General features: G+C 43.6%; 1 protein-coding gene across 1 annotated transcript in view; it reads left to right on the top strand.

The window, feature by feature from the left end:
• Positions 1–15,012, top strand: part of CCR7 (C-C motif chemokine receptor 7) — a 38,518-nt gene extending 23,506 nt beyond the window's left edge. Inside the window, exon 3 of the mRNA XM_077459857.1 lies at positions 10,835–15,012. Within this exon, the coding sequence (XP_077315983.1) occupies positions 10,835–11,938 (1,104 nt within the window). The 3' untranslated portion in view covers positions 11,939–15,012. The remainder of the gene's footprint in view (positions 1–10,834) is intronic.
• Positions 15,013–18,053: the final 3,041 nt, after the last annotated feature.

The following is an 18,053-nucleotide window of genomic DNA, read 5'->3' as shown; positions in this document are numbered from 1 at the left end:
AGTGCTGGGACCCTTACTTTTTAATAGCTTTATAAATGGCATAGGGTCTGGGATTAAAAGTACAATTTCTGTCTTTGCAGATGACACGAAGATATGCAGTGGAATAACGTCCTTACAGGATGTCTCCAAATTGACAAACCGACCTCAATGCTCTGTCTAATTGGGCAACTAAGTGACAAATTAGGTTTTATGTTGATCAATGTAAAGTCATGCACTTGGGGGTTAAGAAAATGCATGCATCATTAGAACAGTAGTACAGTAGTACAGTAGAAGTACAATTAAATCACACTTGTTTATTAAATAAAAATAAAAAGATAAATAGAAAAAGCATAGTCAAAGCATAGCCAGAGTCCAGTAACCGGATTGAGTAGTCAGCCAGGCCAGAGTTCAATAACCAGATCGGGTAATCAGCAAGGCCAGAAGTCAGGGATCCAAGTAGAGCAGCCTCTCAACCTTTTCAACATAGAGGAACCCTTGAAATAGTTCTCTGGTCTCGAGGAACCCCTGCTAAAAATTAGAGATTTACAACTCATGATACATTCATGTGATGGTCAGTGGGAAGAATGGTCCTTACACTTGTGGTCATTGGGAAGAATTACCTCTTTACAGATAGCTAAAAAAAATCAATGGTGTCAGTGGTAACTTATCTGAGAGGCAGACATTGCCCAATACTGAAGGAACCCCTAGCAACCTCTGGAGGAACCCTGGTTGAGAATCACTGAAGTAGAGCAAGAGCAAGCAGGATAAGGAGCCAGAAGGGATGTCAGCAAGCCAGTCTTTAAACAGAACAGAAGGAGATGGTTTCATGTGATGTGACCAAGGCAGGGGTGAAGTGAGCTGGACAGCTTTAAGTAGGCAGATCAGACGAGCATGATCAGGAACAGCTGGTAACTGTGGAGAGAGATGACAGCTGGCAATTAGCCGACAGCTGAGCAGCCAACCCAGAGAAGGAAGGGCTAAGCCAGCCCTGACAGCAGGTCAGACGAGCACGATCAGGAACAGCTGGTAACTGTGGAGAGAGATGAGAGCTGGCAATTAGCCGACAGCTGAGTAGCCAGCCCAGAGAAGGAAGGGCTAAGCCATCCCTGACAATCATACATACTAGGGGGAGTACAACTGGGAGAATCCATAGTGGAGAAGGATCTGGTAGATCATAGGCTCAATAATAGCATGCAATGCCAAGCTGCGGTTTCCAAAGCGAGCAAAGTCCTTTCTTGTATTAAGAGAGGCATTGACTCCAGAGAGAGAGATATCATTTTGCCCCTGTACAAATCATTAGTAAGATCTCATCTGGAATGTGCAGTTCAGTTTTGTGTACAAGTTTTTAAAAAGGATAATCGGGGAACTGGAGAAAGCGGAGAAGGGTAATCAAACTGATAAGAGGCATGGAGGAGCTCAGCTATGAGGAAAGATTAGAGGAACTGAATTTATTCTCTCTTGAGAAGAGATCAAGGGGGGATATAATCAATATGTACAAATATATAGGGGGTCTATATAGTAAACTTGGTGTTGAGTTATTCACTTTAAGGTCATCACAGAGGACAAGGGGGCATTTTTAATGCATCTAGAAGAAAAAAAAGATTTCATCTACAAATACGGAAAGGTTTCTTCACAGTAGGAGCTGTGAAAATGTGGAATAGACTCCCACCAGAGGTGGTTCTGGCCAGCTCAGTAGATTGCTTTTAAAAAAGCCTGGAGTTGATCCAGGGAAAATCCGATTGCCTCTCAGGGGATCAGGAAATAATTTTTTCCCCTGCTGTAGCAAATTGGAGCATGCTGTGCTTCGTTTTTTTGCCTTCCTCTGGATCAACTCTGGGTATGGGATTGTATTTTTTATTTTTTTGGTTGAACTGGATGGACTTGTGTCCCTTTTCAACCTGACTAACTATGCAACTATGTAAAAATCGGCATTAAAAACAAAAATTATATGATTTGCAGTTCTCATAAACCCATACTTTATTCACAATAGAAAACATATGAAATGTTTAAACTGTTTGAAATTGATGGCAGCAACACATTTCAAAAAAGTTGGGACACAGCAGCTAAAAGCTGGCAAAGTAAGAGGTACTAACAAGAAAGAGCTGGTAGAACATTTTGAAACTAAGTAGGTTAATTGGCAAAAGATCAGTAATATGATGGGTTATAAAAAGAGCATCTTAGAGAGCGAGAGTGTCTCAGAGGTATAACATTGTTGAACAATTTCAAAATAATGTTCCTCAATGTAAAATTGCAAAGACTTTAAATCATCTAAAATATATTTTATCAAAAGATTCAGAGAATCTGGAGAAATCTCTATGCACAAGGGACAAGGCCAAAACGCAAGATGCCTCACATGCCACTGCATTAAAAACAGGCATGATTCTGTCATGGACATTGATGCATGGGCTCAGGAATACTTCTAAAAATCACTGTCTATGAACACAGTTTGCCGTGCCAGCTAAAAACGCAAGGTAAAGCTCTAACATGCCAGGAAGAAGCCATATCTGACCATGATCCAAAATGCTGCCATCTTTTCTGGGCTGAAGCTCATTTAAAATGGTCTACAAAGTTACAAAGTGGAAAACCATTCTGTAGTTAAATCAATTTAAATTTTACATTATTTTGCCAACCATGGGCACGGAGTCCTCCAGACTACAAAGGCGAATAGATAGGGAGAAAAGAAACTCTGGACAGCCGCACTCCGCATAGAATCTGAAGTAACTTGTGCCTTTATTTTTCAAGTAAAAATCATATCACACGAACCACAGCAAAAAGCCTGCATTTCTGATGGTATGGGGTGCAGTTGTGAGAATTGGAATGGGCAGCTTACACATCTGAAAAGGCACCATCAATGCTGAAAGACATATCCAGGTTTTAAAGCTGCATATGTTCCCAAAAAAGCCTTGCATTTTTCAGCAGGACATTACTAAACCGAATACTGCATCTATGACAGCAGCATGTCTTCATAATAGAAGAGTCTGGGTTCTGAACTGGCCTGCCTGCAGTCCAGACCTTTCATCAGCTGAAAATATTTGGCACATCTTAATACAAAAATACAACAAATGTTGAGCAGCTGGAATCCTATATAAGGCAAGAACGGGACAACATTTCCCTCCCAAATGCAAGCTGGTCTCAAGCGGTTCCTAGACATTTACAGATTGTTGTTAAAAGAAGAGGGGATACCATACAGTGGTAAACATAGCCCTGTCTAAACTTTGAGATACGTTGCTGCCATAAATTTCAAAATGGCCTTATTATTTTCCTAAAATTATACATTTTCTCAGTTTAAACATTTGATATTTTTTTCATGTTCTATTGTGAATATGAGTTTATAATATTTGCAAATCATTGCATTCTGTTTTTATGTAAATTTTTACACAGCATCCCAATTTTTTAGGAATTGGGGTTGTAAATTTTAGGGTATAAGAAATGTTTTACTGTAGGTATATAAGGACAGACCTTTCAGTGCCCCTATTAAAGGTCCCTTTGGGACACAGAGGTATCCAGCTTGGGTAATTTTTGTTTGTCTTTTCCAAATGGCTATTTACAAATAGGTCCTTAAAGTGGAGTTCCACCCATATAAAAGTCAGCAGCTACAAAAAGTGTAGCTGCTGACTTTTAATAATTGGACACTCACCTGTCCCATGGTCCAAGGATGCGGGTGAACAAAACCCCACTCCCCTCCCCCTCCTCTTCGCGCTGTGATTGGCCGGGCAATCTTCTGGGACGTGACGTGTCCCAGAAGATTGCGGAGGGGAGGGGGCAAGGGGAACTTTCTTTGGCACAGAGGAGCCCTGGGAGAAAGTGGGAGCTGGATGACTCCAAAAAGAGGGTATCCGCCCCCCCCCCAAGAAAAATGACATGCAAAATGTGGCATGTCAGGGGGTCGCCTTCACTTAAAAGGAAGTTATATTTTTGGGTGCAACTCAGCTTTGAAATAGAAGTATGTTTTTTAGTTTTTTTTTTGAATTATACTTACCTAGGTGGATGCAGCATCGTTCCGATCCTGCATCTGTCCCCTGCCAGCTTTAAGACTGATAACTGAGCGATCAAACACCGTTGATCACTCGGTTATCAGAGCTCAGTGAGCAGAGAGCTGGTGACTGTCAGACTGGGGGTGGGAGCAGCTGACTCAAGCTCTCAGCTAGGCCAGGTGCCAGTCCAGGGTTGTCGGCGGATCCCAATTTCATTGTCACGATCTTGCACCAGCCTGCATTGGCTCTATGATGTCAGGCAACAACGGGCTTCAGCCCGCTGTCTGTTGAAATCGTCTCACAGGAGTGCAGAACGATGTTTACTCCTGTGATCCACAGAAGTAGTACAGCCAAACAAGCTTTGGCTGTACTTCTCCTTTAATTTTCTTTTCTTCTTCTGTATGTTATACTTGAATAATTTACTGTATGGGTAAATCAAGCTTGATAACTCTGTCTTACAATATTAATGGCCAAAATTGGCTACAAAAAAAATATTAAAACAATGATAGGATTCAGCCAAGTATGTTCTCATAACAGTTATGGAATCTTCTTGCATCAATTTGCGGTACCTAACAAGGATTCTATAGCTCTCGTTTTGCTTTTCCATTTATTTTTTGGATCTTAATCTTTTATATGTAATCAGACTTTCTTGCTTAAAATCTTTTACTGAAAAGTTTCACTGTAAGATACATATAAACCTTTAGTAATGACATTCAGTTCTATTACTCATTTCTCCAATTTGGTTCTCTGTCCTACTCCTTACCCAAAGATGAATATATCATCAATGAGCTGCATCTATAATGATACTGTATTAAGTCATTGTTTTCTGTAAATAATATGGTATTTTCCCACCTCGACTAGCCTGAGGCTTTGCAGCACCATACACAACAAATTGTGATGCACTGTGTGTTCTGACACCTGTCAGAACCAACATTCATTTTTTCAGCAATTTAAACTACAGTTGCTCTCCTATTGAATGAGACTACACAGGCCACCTTTCACTCCCCACGTTCATCAATAAGCCTTGTTCATCCATGAACCTGTCGCCGTTCACTGGTTTTCCCTCCTTGAACCACTTTTGGTCAGTCCTGACTACTGCAGACCGGGAACATCCCACAAGAGCTGTGTTTTTGGAGTTGCTCTGACCAAGTTGTCTAGCCCGCACAATTTTCCCCTTGTCAAAGTCACTCAAATGCTTCCCCGTTTTTTCTGATTTCAACACCTTAACTTCAAGGACGAGTTGTTCACTTAAGCCCCATACACACTATTAGTTTTTCTGCTGAGTTTTTCCTTCAGGTTTACCAAAACCATGTAGTGCGAGGGTCTGCCTGATTGCATACAAATTGAAACTCCTAGGCCGCGTACACACGCGCGGACTGTTTGCCCAACCTTGTTCGTCAAACAGTTTCGGCAAACAGTCCGCTCAAAATTTGCATGAGCGGACTTGCCCACACACGAGCGGACTGTTTCAGCGAACTGTTTGCCAAACAGTTCGCTCAACTTTTGAAATGAACGGACTGGCCCACGTAAGGAGGAGGCAAATCCGCCCATTTCGAGCGCGTGTACAGGTAGGCGGGGCCCGCGAAGGAGACGTCGCGGGCTCCGCCGCCTGGAATGGGCTTAAAGGGGAACCCCAACGCCGAAAAAAAATCAGCGTGGGGGTTCCCCCAAAGTCCACACCAGACCCTTGTCCGAGCACGCTACCCGGCCGGCCAGGAAAGGGGGGCGAGCGAGCGCGCCCCCCCTCCTGAGCCGTACCAGGCCGCGTGCCCTCAACATGGGGGGGTGCCTTGGGGAAGGGGGGGCCGCGCGGCCCCCCCACCCCAAAGCACCTTGTCCCCATGTTGATGAGGACAAGGGCCTCTTCCCGACAACCCTGGCCGTTGGTTGTCGGGGTCTGCGGGCGGGGGGCTTATCGGAATCCGGGAGCCCCCTTTAAGAAGGGGGCCCCCGGATACCGGCCCCCCACCCTATGTGAATGAGTATGGGGTACAATGTACCCCTACCCATTCACCTGTGAAATAAAGTACAAAAAAAAACACAACACAGGGAAAAAATATTTTATTGCACAGCTCCGGGGGTCTTCCGTCTTCGGGGGTCTTCTCGCCGGACTCCTCCGCTATCTGTGTGTAGCTCTTTTACTAGCGGAGGAGTCCGGCTTTCTTCCTCCCCGCCGCCGGCCTCTTCTCCCGACTTCGGGGGTCTTGTCCCCCTCTTCGGTTCTTCTGCCGGGCCACCGCGCCTTCTTGTAGCTCTTTTGCAGGCGGTGGCCCGGTCTTCTGTCGCCGCTGCCTTCCGTTCTTCTGTCGCCGCCTTCGGTTCTTCTGCCGGGCCACCGCGCCTTCTTGTAGCTCTTTTACAGGCGGTGGCCCGGTCTTCTGTCGCCGCTGTCGTCGCCGCCGCCGCCGCCTTCCGTTCTTGTTCTTCTTCTTGTTCTTCTTCTTCTTCTCCTGGAGATGTTGACTCGACGAGCTCTCCGGCCGGAATGCCAGGGACACGCTCCGCTGCCACTTATATAGTGACAATGGGGCGGTGTCACATGGTATATGTCACATGGGTTGGTCACATGGGTTGATGTCACATGGGGACTATGACATCGTAAGGGGGCGGGGTCACCATGTGACCAACCCATGTGACATATACCATGTGACACCGCCCCATTGTCACTATATAAGTGCCAGCGGAGCGTGTCCCTGGCATTCCGGCCGGAGAGCTCGTCGAGTCAACATCTCCAGGAGAAGAAGAAGAACAACAAGAAGAAGAACAAGAACGGAAGGCGGCGGCGGCGGCGACGACAGCGGCGACAGAAGACCGGGCCACCGCCTGTAAAAGAGCTACAAGAAGGCGCGGTGGCCCGGCAGAAGAACCGAAGGCGGCGACAGAAGAACGGAAGGCAGCGGCGACAGAAGACCGGGCCACCGCCTGCAAAAGAGCTACAAGAAGGCGCGGTGGCCCGGCAGAAGAACCGAAGAGGGGGACAAGACCCCCGAAGTCGGGAGAAGAGGCCGGCGGCGGGGAGGAAGAAAGCCGGACTCCTCCGCTAGTAAAAGAGCTACACACAGATAGCGGAGGAGTCCGGCGAGAAGACCCCCGAAGACGGAAGACCCCCGGAGCTGTGCAATAAAATATTTTTTCCCTGTGTTGTGTTTTTTTTTGTACTTTATTTCACAGGTGAATGGGTAGGGGTACATTGTACCCCATACTCATTCACATAGGGTGGGGGGCCGGTATCCGGGGGCCCCCTTCTTAAAGGGGGCTCCCGGATTCCGATAAGCCCCCCGCCCGCAGACCCCGACAACCAACGGCCAGGGTTGTCGGGAAGAGGCCCTTGTCCTCATCAACATGGGGACAAGGTGCTTTGGGGTGGGGGGGCCGCGCGGCCCCCCCTTCCCCAAGGCACCCCCCCATGTTGAGGGCACGCGGCCTGGTACGGCTCAGGAGGGGGGGCGCGCTCGCTCGCCCCCCTTTCCTGGCCGGCCGGGTAGCGTGCTCGGACAAGGGTCTGGTGTGGACTTTGGGGGAACCCCCACGCTGATTTTTTTTCGGCGTTGGGGTTCCCCTTTAAGCCCATTCCAGGCGGCGGAGCCCGCGACGTCTCCTTCGCGGGCCCCGCCTACCTGTACACGCGCTCGAAATGGGCGGACTTTCCGAGCGGGAACAGTTTGCTCATTTCGAAAGTAGCCTACACACGGGCGGACTGTTCGCTCAAACACAGTTTCAGCGGACAGTTTTTTGGAATTTCCGAAAGACTTTGTCCGTCCAACTGTCCGCTGAAACTGTCCGCTGAAAGCCCACACACGGGCGGACTGTCCGCCCAAACACTGTTCAGCGGACAAGGTTGGGCGAACAGTCCGCCCGTGTGTACGCGGCCCTAAGGTTTGACCTCATATTATATGGTTTTGGTAAATCTGAAGGAAAAACTCAGCAGAAAAAATGATAGTGTGTATGGGGCTTGACTCACTTTCAGATGCCATTGTAATGGGATAATCAAATGTTATTCACTTTACCTGTCTGGGGCCATAGTCTTATGGCTGATCGGTGTATATCAGAAGGCTGAGTTGACCTCCAGTCAATGTGTAACCATTTGCTATTGTAGCATCTTGGAAAGGGCTGCAATTCAATTTGAAAGTGACAGTTCAAGCTACTAAATAGGTGTCATTATTTATTGTATTTAGCACATATGTGGTTGTCAAATAATAGCAACAGATTGGCAGGTTTATTGTTGCTTAAGCTATTAATAAACAAGCTGTTTTGCAATGATGATGCTTATGTTCTCATTGCTTGAACCTTGTGGTATCCAGTAATCCTTAACCTAGTCCAATTTTTTCTTTACTGTCTCTGCAATCATTCGGACACTGAGTGATGCACTGTGAGTCAATGTCACATGGTAAAGAGCCAATGTCATTGGCTCTTTACCATGTGAACAGCTGTGTCCAATCACAGCTGATCCCATGTAAACAAATGACTGTTATTGGCATTTCCTGTCCTCAATGCTGTCACTGTGTGAAGAAAGGAAAGCCAATAACCAGCTTTCCTGTGACAGCACACGTTTACACTGATAATCAGTGTACTGATAATAAGTGTAGACCCATCGGTGCAGCATATCAGTGCCCATCATTGCAGCATATCAGTGCTCAGTGATGCCTATCAGTGCCCATCATTGCGTCCTCATCAGCGCACATCAGTGAAGATAAAAAATTACTTATTTGCAACATTTTATAACAGAAACAAAGAAAACTTTATTTTTCTAACTTTTTGGCATTTTTTTCATGTGTTTAGCTACAAATTACATACCACCAAAAGAAAGCTCTATCTGTCTCAAAACAAATGATAAAAAACTTAATTTGGGTACAATATTGCATGATCGCACAATTGTCATTCAAAGTGTGACAGAGCTGAAAGCTAAAAAATTGGCCTGGGCAGGAAGGGGGCGAAAGTGCCATGTAGGCCCTAATATTTTATGATTTTTTTAAATGTTATTTTGATGTATATTCCACAGAAAAATGTTATGTTATTCATGATAGCTACTTATATCATGTTTCATTTTTCTGTACAATAGCCCTGAGAAAGGGGGAGCCGTTTTACCTGAATGCATTGGCTTCTCTTACTACTCTATATCAATAACAATTTAGACATATTCAGATAAAAAAAACACGAATGCAATCATGTATTAACTTACAAAATCATCAATTTTTTTTTAATGCGACCAGTGTTAGTACCTAAGTCCGTCTTGATATTCTCCTCCCATAATCCTCTGTAGAGCAGCACTCAGACTACAATCAGGGGTGGTAGCACTAGGAACCAATCAGGCTCTGCTGTGTGCACATGTGCAGACTGGGAAAACACTGACAGGAGGAGTGAGCAGAACTGAAGATTTAGCTGTGTGTTCTGCTCCCTCACTGTCCAATCAGCAGGCAGAGGGGGGATACCAATGTATCCCTTTTGTATTTTGAAAAGAGTAAAATAAATATTTGAATGTAATTTTTTGTCAGTTTTAAAGCTGTCTGCATCTCCATTGGTGATATTTTCCCAACACTTGCTGTCCCCATCTATTTCTATTTTAGTGGCAACTCAAAATGTTGGCTTTTCCCTCACTTTCTATCCTGGTGACAAAGATCAACTGAACACATAGGGAGGGTTAAATCATTTGTTTAGGCAATCTTGAACCAAAGACATATTTGCATGCCAGAACAGACTGGCTGCTGCGTATGCTGTAAAATACTGTAGCACCTTGTGCTACATACTGTAAGCCATGCTGTGTTCTGGCAGTAGTAAAATAGACTTCCCCTCTACTCCCGGATATAGAGAGTCAGTTGTACTGCATTGCTGTCATTTAGGTAAAGCCTTATATTTTTCTAAATGAATATACTGTAATGCCCTGTACACATGATCGGACTTTCTGACAACAAAACTGTGGATTTTTGTTCGAAGGGTGTTGGCTCCAACTTGTCTTGCATACACGCGGTCACACAAATGTTGGCCAACAATTATGAACGTAGACGTACGGCGAGCTGATGTGATATCTCCATTAAGAATGCTAGTTTTACAAGACCGAGCGCCTCTGGCTCATCCTTGATTCCAAGCATGCGTGTTTGTACTTTGGACTTTTGTCCGATGGACTTGTGTACACATGATCGGAAAGTCCTACAATGAACATTTGTTGGCGGAAAATTTGAGGACCTGCTAGCCAACATTTGTTGGCGGAAAGTCTAACAAATGTTCGATGGAGCAAGCACACGGTCGGACTTTCCGTCAACAAGCTCACATCCAACATTTGTTGTCGGAAAATCTGATCGTGTGTATGCGGCATAAGAGTTCCTCTGAGGCTACATTCACACCTGCGTTTTTGGCCGACAGTGAGTAGATGCGAGGAAATCAATGAGGTGTTCCAGCAAGCTATGAAAGCAATGTCAGGCTGCTGGCTACCACAGCTAATTGCTATGTGGTGATTACTTGCAAGTAATCGACCCTGGACACAGACAATCTGTGGGTCTTCAATGAAGCTACCTTCTGCAGCTAAGCACTGGGACCTCCTGCTGATTTCCTTGCATCTACCTACTGTGGCGCAAAAATGCAGGTGTGAATGTGGCCTTAATGGCCGAGGTGGATAGCCAGGCGGATTACATCAATCTCCACCTCAGCCAGTCACAAGAAACTTTCACTGGGAAAAAATAAAAGGCTGAGGAGGGGAGAAGTGCTCCCCCAAACCCGGAAGTGCCAGTATCTTGCCCCCGGAGTCTCCTTGTGATGTAAAAACCTGGAAAGTTATTCAACCCACTAGCCCCTGCTAAAATAAATTTAGGGGGCAATTTAAGCTCATAATACTTCAATACCTTTATCTCATATGTAAGTTTTCTTTTCATGTTTTTTTTTTTTTTTAGATATGTGCTGGTCAGCAGAATGACACCATTATAGCCGAGGATATTGGTCAGGAAAATGATACCGTTACACCAGAGGATGCAGATAGTAACTTTACACCAGATTACAACGGCTATGAGCAAGTGTGTGTGAAAGCAGATGTCCGTGGATTCCGTGCCATCTTCTTGCCAATAATATACGCATGTATTTTCGTGATAGGGCTGGTAGGCAATGGCCTAGTGATGCTGAGGTACGTCTATTTCAATAGGCTGAAAACCGGAACAGATTTTTATATGCTGAACTTGGCTCTAGCGGACATGGTCTTCCTCTTCACTTTGCCTTTCTGGGCAGCCAGCATTGTCCAGACCTGGATTTTTGGCAACGACATGTGCAAAGTCATATACTGCCTCTACAAAATGAGCTTCTTTAGTGGGATGTTCATACTTATGTCCGTGAGCATTGAAAGATACTTTGTTATTGTTCTGGCCACCTCTGCTCACCGTCACCGGTCCAAGACAGTGTTGGTCAGTAAACTCTCCAGTGCTGGCATTTGGGTTGGTGCTTTCTTCCTGTCTATCCCTGAGTTGATCTACAGTGGTGTCAAACCTATTAATGATGAGAACACTTGTGTCATTTTCGTTGCTGAATTCCGGAGCCTTGGTGCTGGACTCAAGATTTCCCAGATGGTTATTGGATTTCTTCTGCCGTTGATCATCATGGTCTTCTGTTACAGCATGATTATCATGACACTGCTCCGCGTGCGTAACTTCGAGAAGTACAAAGCAATCAAAGTCATCATTGCCATTGTCATTGTGTTTTTGGTCTTCCAACTTCCTTACAATAGTGTCATGTTGATTAAGACCTTTGATAACAGCACTGATTGTGATATCAGTAAGACCATTGATGTTGCAGATGATGTTACCTACAGCCTTGCCTGCTTCCGATGTGTCCTCAACCCATTCCTCTATGTCATCATTGGGGTCAAATTCAGAAATGACCTGTGCAAGTTCTTTAAAGACTTGGGCTGCCTGAGCCAGGAGAAATTTACCGAATGGTCAACAGCCAAGCCAAGCAAGCGAGGCTCCTTTGCAATGGACACTGACACAACAACCACATTTTCTCCCTAAATGTTCAGAGTCAATGGACACAAAAGTGTTTTCAAAAAGGGCCAGTCCACCCATAACTAATATTTTCATTTTTAAATTAAACCATCTGACAAAATATGTCTGTAAACATCTAAAATATACTTTTTATTACACTTACAAGATGAACACTGTCTAAAAGACACAATATCAGAATTCAAATCACAACCACCATGCCTAAAAATGAAAATGTCTCTTGTAGTATTGCATGGAATGAACCTGTCCATAAAAATACTTTGAACAGTGACCACCTTTATGGTGTATCAGTGAATCTTCTATATTAAAACGCAGTCCACAGGCATCACACTACACCATATATATTTTGGAATTTTTTTCAAGACACAATAGATTAATATAACTTGATAATCTGACTCAAGAATATAATTATTATGAGCTTGATATATCAAGTATATAGAAATTAGCTATCCATAGTTAGATAAAATGGTCACATGACATATTGATTGGCTGTAAAGAAGGCTACTTTAAAGAAGGCTAGCAGTCAGCTCTAGACGCCTCTGTGTCTGATCACTTCCAGGTAGTATAATTATGTCACCTCCATCCTATGTGTTATATCATGGTCAAATGACTTCTTCAGGTGTCTGGGGCTAGGTGACGATAGCCAGCATTTATTTTCCTCGTTTGTTGTCACATTGACCATAGTAATGTGCTTCCCTTCATTAAGCTAAGCTTGAAGTGGAAATTCACCTAAAAAGGTGATGTTCTGCTTTTCTTCACCCCCCCCCCCCTCCTCTGCCATCTTTGTAAAAAAATAAAATTGGGGGTCTCCCTGTCCACCAATCTTCTGGGACACATCACATATCCCAGGAGGCCGCAGGACCATTCAGAGGAGTCCACATGGTCCACATGGCTCTGAAACCAGGCCATGATGCATTTTGCTGTAATGGCCTCAGCAGAGGGGCATTAATCCTGTTAATAAAAAGTGTATTTTAGATATTTACATATGGTGGTGACCAGGTAACCTTTTTTGAATGTATTGCATTTGCAAGTTTATATGTGAAGGCATCGGTCCCACTTTTATGATATTTACTTCATTTGAATATATTTCCTGGATAGTACCAGTATTCTCTGTTTAATTCCATATAATTCCTCTATGACTTTACTGGTGAGAGTTGTTCTTTGCCTTCCTGGGTCTACACACCTGCTGTGAATGTTATGGAGGGTTCCTATTGTTCTTACTGGAATTGTATTTATTTTATATTATAAAAAATATTACCGGACTATCTTCAACACTCAAAGCACGTGCTAGAACATTGAGAACTCCCAAGTGGCCAGGAACAGAGATGAGAATTTTGCCGGGGAAGTCCACTGCTGGAACTAATCAAGAAGACATACAAGAAGCCATGGGCTAACCCAAATCACCGAGCTCCATCTACAACTAAAATATCAATTTGGGTGGACTGACCTTTTAACTGAATGTGTATATATTTCTAACAGTGGTAATAACGGACTCAATATAACATGCCACTGACTTTAAGAAGACAAATAAGAAAAAAAAAACAGTTTGCCACAACTTTCATAGCATTTTAGGTGAAAACCCGGCTTTGAAAAAAACCTGAACTGATGTACATTAAACGTAACTCATGTAATCTGTGAATCATAGTTTACTATCCAGAAACTGCTTTCTTTCTGTCTGACTCATATGTGACATTTGATATTATTGCTGATCTTTATCATATCGGCTTTAATTGACTCTGTAACTCACTGCCTTAAAAAAAAAAAAAAATGTTTTGTTGCAGCTGAATTCCCCAGAAACCTCTAAAGATAGTTGTGATATTACTGATATCAAACTGAAAAGAGCTCAGTTTAACCACTTCAGCCCCCAGAAGGATTTACCCCCTCCCTGACCAAGCCCTTTTTTGCGTGGTTGTGCGACATTGTACTAAAACAAAATTAACGTCCTTTTTTCCCCACATATAGAGCTTTCTTTTGGTGGTATTTGATCACCTCTGCAGTTTTTATTTTTTGCTCTATAAACAAACAAAAAAGCGACAATTTAAAAAAAAAAAAAGCAATTTTTTTATTTTTGCTATAATAAATATCCCCCAAAAAATATATAAAAAAAAACAAATTTCTTCCACAGTTTAGGCCAATATGTGCTCTTCTACATATTTTTGGTAAAACAAAAAAAGAAAAACGCAATACGCGTATATAGGTTGGTTTGCGAAAAGCTATCATGTTTACCAAATAGGGGATAGATTTATGGCATTTTTATAAAAAAAAAAAATGTATTAGTAATGGCGGCGATCTGCGATTTTTATCATGAATGCTACATTGCGACGGACAGATCGGACACTTTTGACACTATTTTGGGACCATTGGCATTCATACAGCGATCAGTGTTATAAAAATGCACTGATTACTGTGTAAATGTCAATGGCAGGGAAGGGGTTAAACACTAGGGGGCGACCAAGGGGTTATCTGTGTTCCCTCAGCATGTTCTAACTGTAGGGGGGATGAGCTCAATAGAACATGACAGAGAACACTGCTCCCGATCACTGGAGCAGTAGATCCTTGTCATGTTGCTAGGCAGAACAGGGAAATGCCTTGTTTACATAGGCATCTCCCCATTCTGCCTCTCCGTGCCACGATCTCGCGGGGCACTAGCGGACATCGAGTCCCGTGGCGCGAGGCTGGCACGCGCCCGCTAGTTTTGCGCACCCGTGCTACATTGCTGTCGTATATATCGGCGTGAGCAGGTCAGCAAGTGGTTAACTGACAGTGATAGGAGTTATGCTGTACAGAATGTGTAATAAATTCCCTCTTATTTCTGTTCTTTATTTCAGACATGTTCAAGTTTTCGATATAAATAAGCTAATTTAAAGGGAACGTGGACAGTTATTTTCATGTATTTTCTTCCCGTATTATGTACAGTAATAAAAACAATTCTAAATTTGTCTGATTTATTTTCAGTCAACTAAATATGAAATATTACTTGGCATAGTAGTAAGAAGAGCCGGTAACACTGTAATCCTTGAAGTGTCATTTATTGGTACATCAGAGTGACAATAAAACAATAAAACTGACGCGTTTCGGCAATAGCCTTAGTTGTATCTGACATAACATTAGATATATTTTTTATTGCTAGGTGCATAGACTCCAAGGAATCTACTTATAAAACATTCGCTGCACGTGCAAGTATCGGAAGGAGACTGAAACGCCACTGTAATTTTCCTAAGATTAGTACAACTAAAGGAAAATTTGGATAGAGTGGGAGAGGGATTAGAATGCTTGTCAGTTTTTATTGCTGGCTGTGCCCCTATCAGGGAGATTTACCCTATCTATCTATCCTGTTTACCATTATCATTGACAGGGAACGTAAAGGAAAAATCCCTAATTTTGTGTTGCCCCCAGAAATGTAATAGAGGGGAAATCTTTAACTGGGGAAACTAATTCTGGTGACCTGCAGGTCCCCAACAAATTCCCTTATTCCCAAATTCTCCTAATTTGTAGGTATTTTCTCTCACTTCCTGTTTGGCTATGGACACAGGAAGTGAAAGTAAACCTCCACAATAGGACACACAAAAAAGATCTGACAGGGTTTACTTCCTCCTTAAAGTGCAACATAACGCAATGCACCAGGCTGCTATAGACTGAATGGGCCCATAATGACTCGCAGAAAGCTCCCCCGTCTTTCTCCTTAAAGATGGTGCTGTCTTATTTAGAATATTTATGCATTTCTTATTAGGGCTCTTGCACACAGATACCAAGAATGCCTCGCTTTTATACATTGAGATGTTTTTTGGGTTTCTTTACTGCTATTGATGCCTATTGTTTTTAAGAGTACTTTAACCTAGCACTGCATATGCACTATATTGTCAAAAGTATTGGGACACCTGCCTTTACACACACATGAACTTTAATGGCATCCCAGTCTTATGCCCTGTACACACGGTCGGAAATTTTGATGGAAAAAGTCCGGTCGGATTATATTGTCGGAAAATCGGATCGTGTGTGGGCTCTATCGGACTTTTTCCATCGGAAATTCCGAGGGAAAAAAATTTGAGAGCAGGATCTAAAATTTTCCGACCAAAAAAAAATCCGATCTGACTTTTTCCGATCGTTTGTAGAGAATTCCGACGGACAAAGTGCCACGCAAACGAGACCAAAGCTATTGGCTGCTAGCCTCCACGTAGTCCCATCGTACGCAACGAACGTCGCCTCGTTCCGAACGATCAGATTTTCCGACAATTTTGTCCAACCGTGTGTATGCAAAAACAGTTTCGAACAAAATCCATCTGAAAAAATCAGACGGATTTTGTGGTCGGAATGTTCGACAGTGTGCACAAGACATTAGTCCTAAGGGTTCAATATTGGGTTGGCAGCTATAACAGCTTCACCTCTTCTAGGAAGGCTGTCCACAAGGTTTAGGAGTGTGTCTATGGGAATGTGTGACCATTCTTCCAGAAACACATTTGTGAGGTCAGGCACTGATGTTGGACAAAAAAACCTGGCTCACAGTCTTCACTCTAAGCCCTTGTACACACGGTTGGACATTTCGACAACCAAATCCATCGGATTTTGTCCGACGGACTTTGTCCAAAACTGTTGCATACACACAGTCGGACAAAGTTGTCAGAAAATCCGATCGTACTTAACGTGATGACGTTATTTCGTTAGGACGAGACTACGTTCCTGCTAGTAGCCAATAGCTTTGGTCTAGGAATTTGATCTGAGCATGCGTGGCACTTTGTCCGATCGGAATTCTCTACACATGATCAGACAAAGTCTGATCGGAGCATGTTGTCAGAATATTTTATAGACAAGTTGGAAAACTTGGTCCGTCGGATACTCCGATGGAAACAGTCCGATGGAGCCCACACACTGTCGGATTATCCGACAACACGGTCCTATCGGACATTGTCCATCTGAATATCCGTCCGTGTGTACAAGGGCTTATTCATCCCAAAGGTGTTCTATTAGGTTGAGGTCAGGACTATGTGCAGGCCAGTCAAGTTCCTCTACCCCACACTCACTCATCCATGTCTTTATGGACCTTGCTTTGTGCACTGGTGTGCAATCATGTTGGAACAGTAAGGGGCCATCCCCAAACTGTTCCCACAAAGTTGGGAGCATGAAATTGTCCAAAATGTCTTGGTATGCTTGATGTCTTAAGAGTTCCCTCCACTGCGGGAGCTTTCTACAAGGAATATCTGATGTTCATACTACAGTACATTCTTTGCAATCTGAATTCTCTGTTACATTTTTGCAAAATAAAGATTGCAGTAATCCTGTTTAAAATTGTCATATAACATCACAAGTTTTGTTTAACCACTCAGGGATTTTAACAAACTTTTTAGAATGCATTTCTAAGGCCAGCCATAGACAGTTCGAACCTCGGGCAGTTCAGCAGGAACCGCCTGAGATTCGGACTGTGTATGGGCAGGCTGAATATATCAAACGAATTGATAGATCCACTTGGGTAAAACCAGCCTGCTGGACTTGCGATTATCGCTAGAGCTGCTAGAGACTGTGGTTTGCAGGAAAGAAATTTGCACCGTCTACAGCCTGCCTTACTTCCAGCTTCACTCCCTCTGCTGCTGCTACTCCCACTAATATTGACGTCAATTACCTGCTGTGAAAATGTAGCTGCTCCTGTGTAAAATGACTGCCCACAAGTGTCAATAAAAGATTTTTTTTTTCCTGAATTATACTTAACTAGGTGCATGCATCTGTCCCCCAGCACCTCTACACTGAGAACTGAGCAATCGAACATCACTGATGGCTCGGTTTTCAGAGCCATCGTCAGTCACATCCCTCTGCTCTGCCCTCTCCTCCACTGTGGAGGGGGGGCGGCCGTCTCAGGCTCTCAGCGGCTCGCTCAGAGGCTGAGCGGGGTTTCAGTAGAGGCATCTGGAACCAGACTCCATGGTCAGGATGATGTGGTGCCTGGAGTGATATAGGTAACGTCAGCAGAGAAAGAAAAAACGAAGGGGTAAAGGTGCGCTATGGACCCTAGATGTGTTGAAAAATACACAAAAAACAAAATCCCAAAACGCAGTGGAGTGTAAAGGGATTAAAGTTAGGAAAAAATGGAAAGAAAACTATGAAAAATTGCAAATACCAAATGAATACCCTAGTG

This window comes from Lithobates pipiens, unplaced genomic scaffold (genome assembly GCF_037356315.1).
Source record: "Lithobates pipiens isolate NorthernLeopardFrog02 unplaced genomic scaffold, aLitPip1_a1.2 Scaffold_28, whole genome shotgun sequence".
Taxonomy (NCBI): domain Eukaryota; kingdom Metazoa; phylum Chordata; class Amphibia; order Anura; family Ranidae; genus Lithobates; species Lithobates pipiens.
Note: the sequence above shows the minus strand (reverse complement) of the source record. Positions and strands in the feature narration are given on the sequence as shown.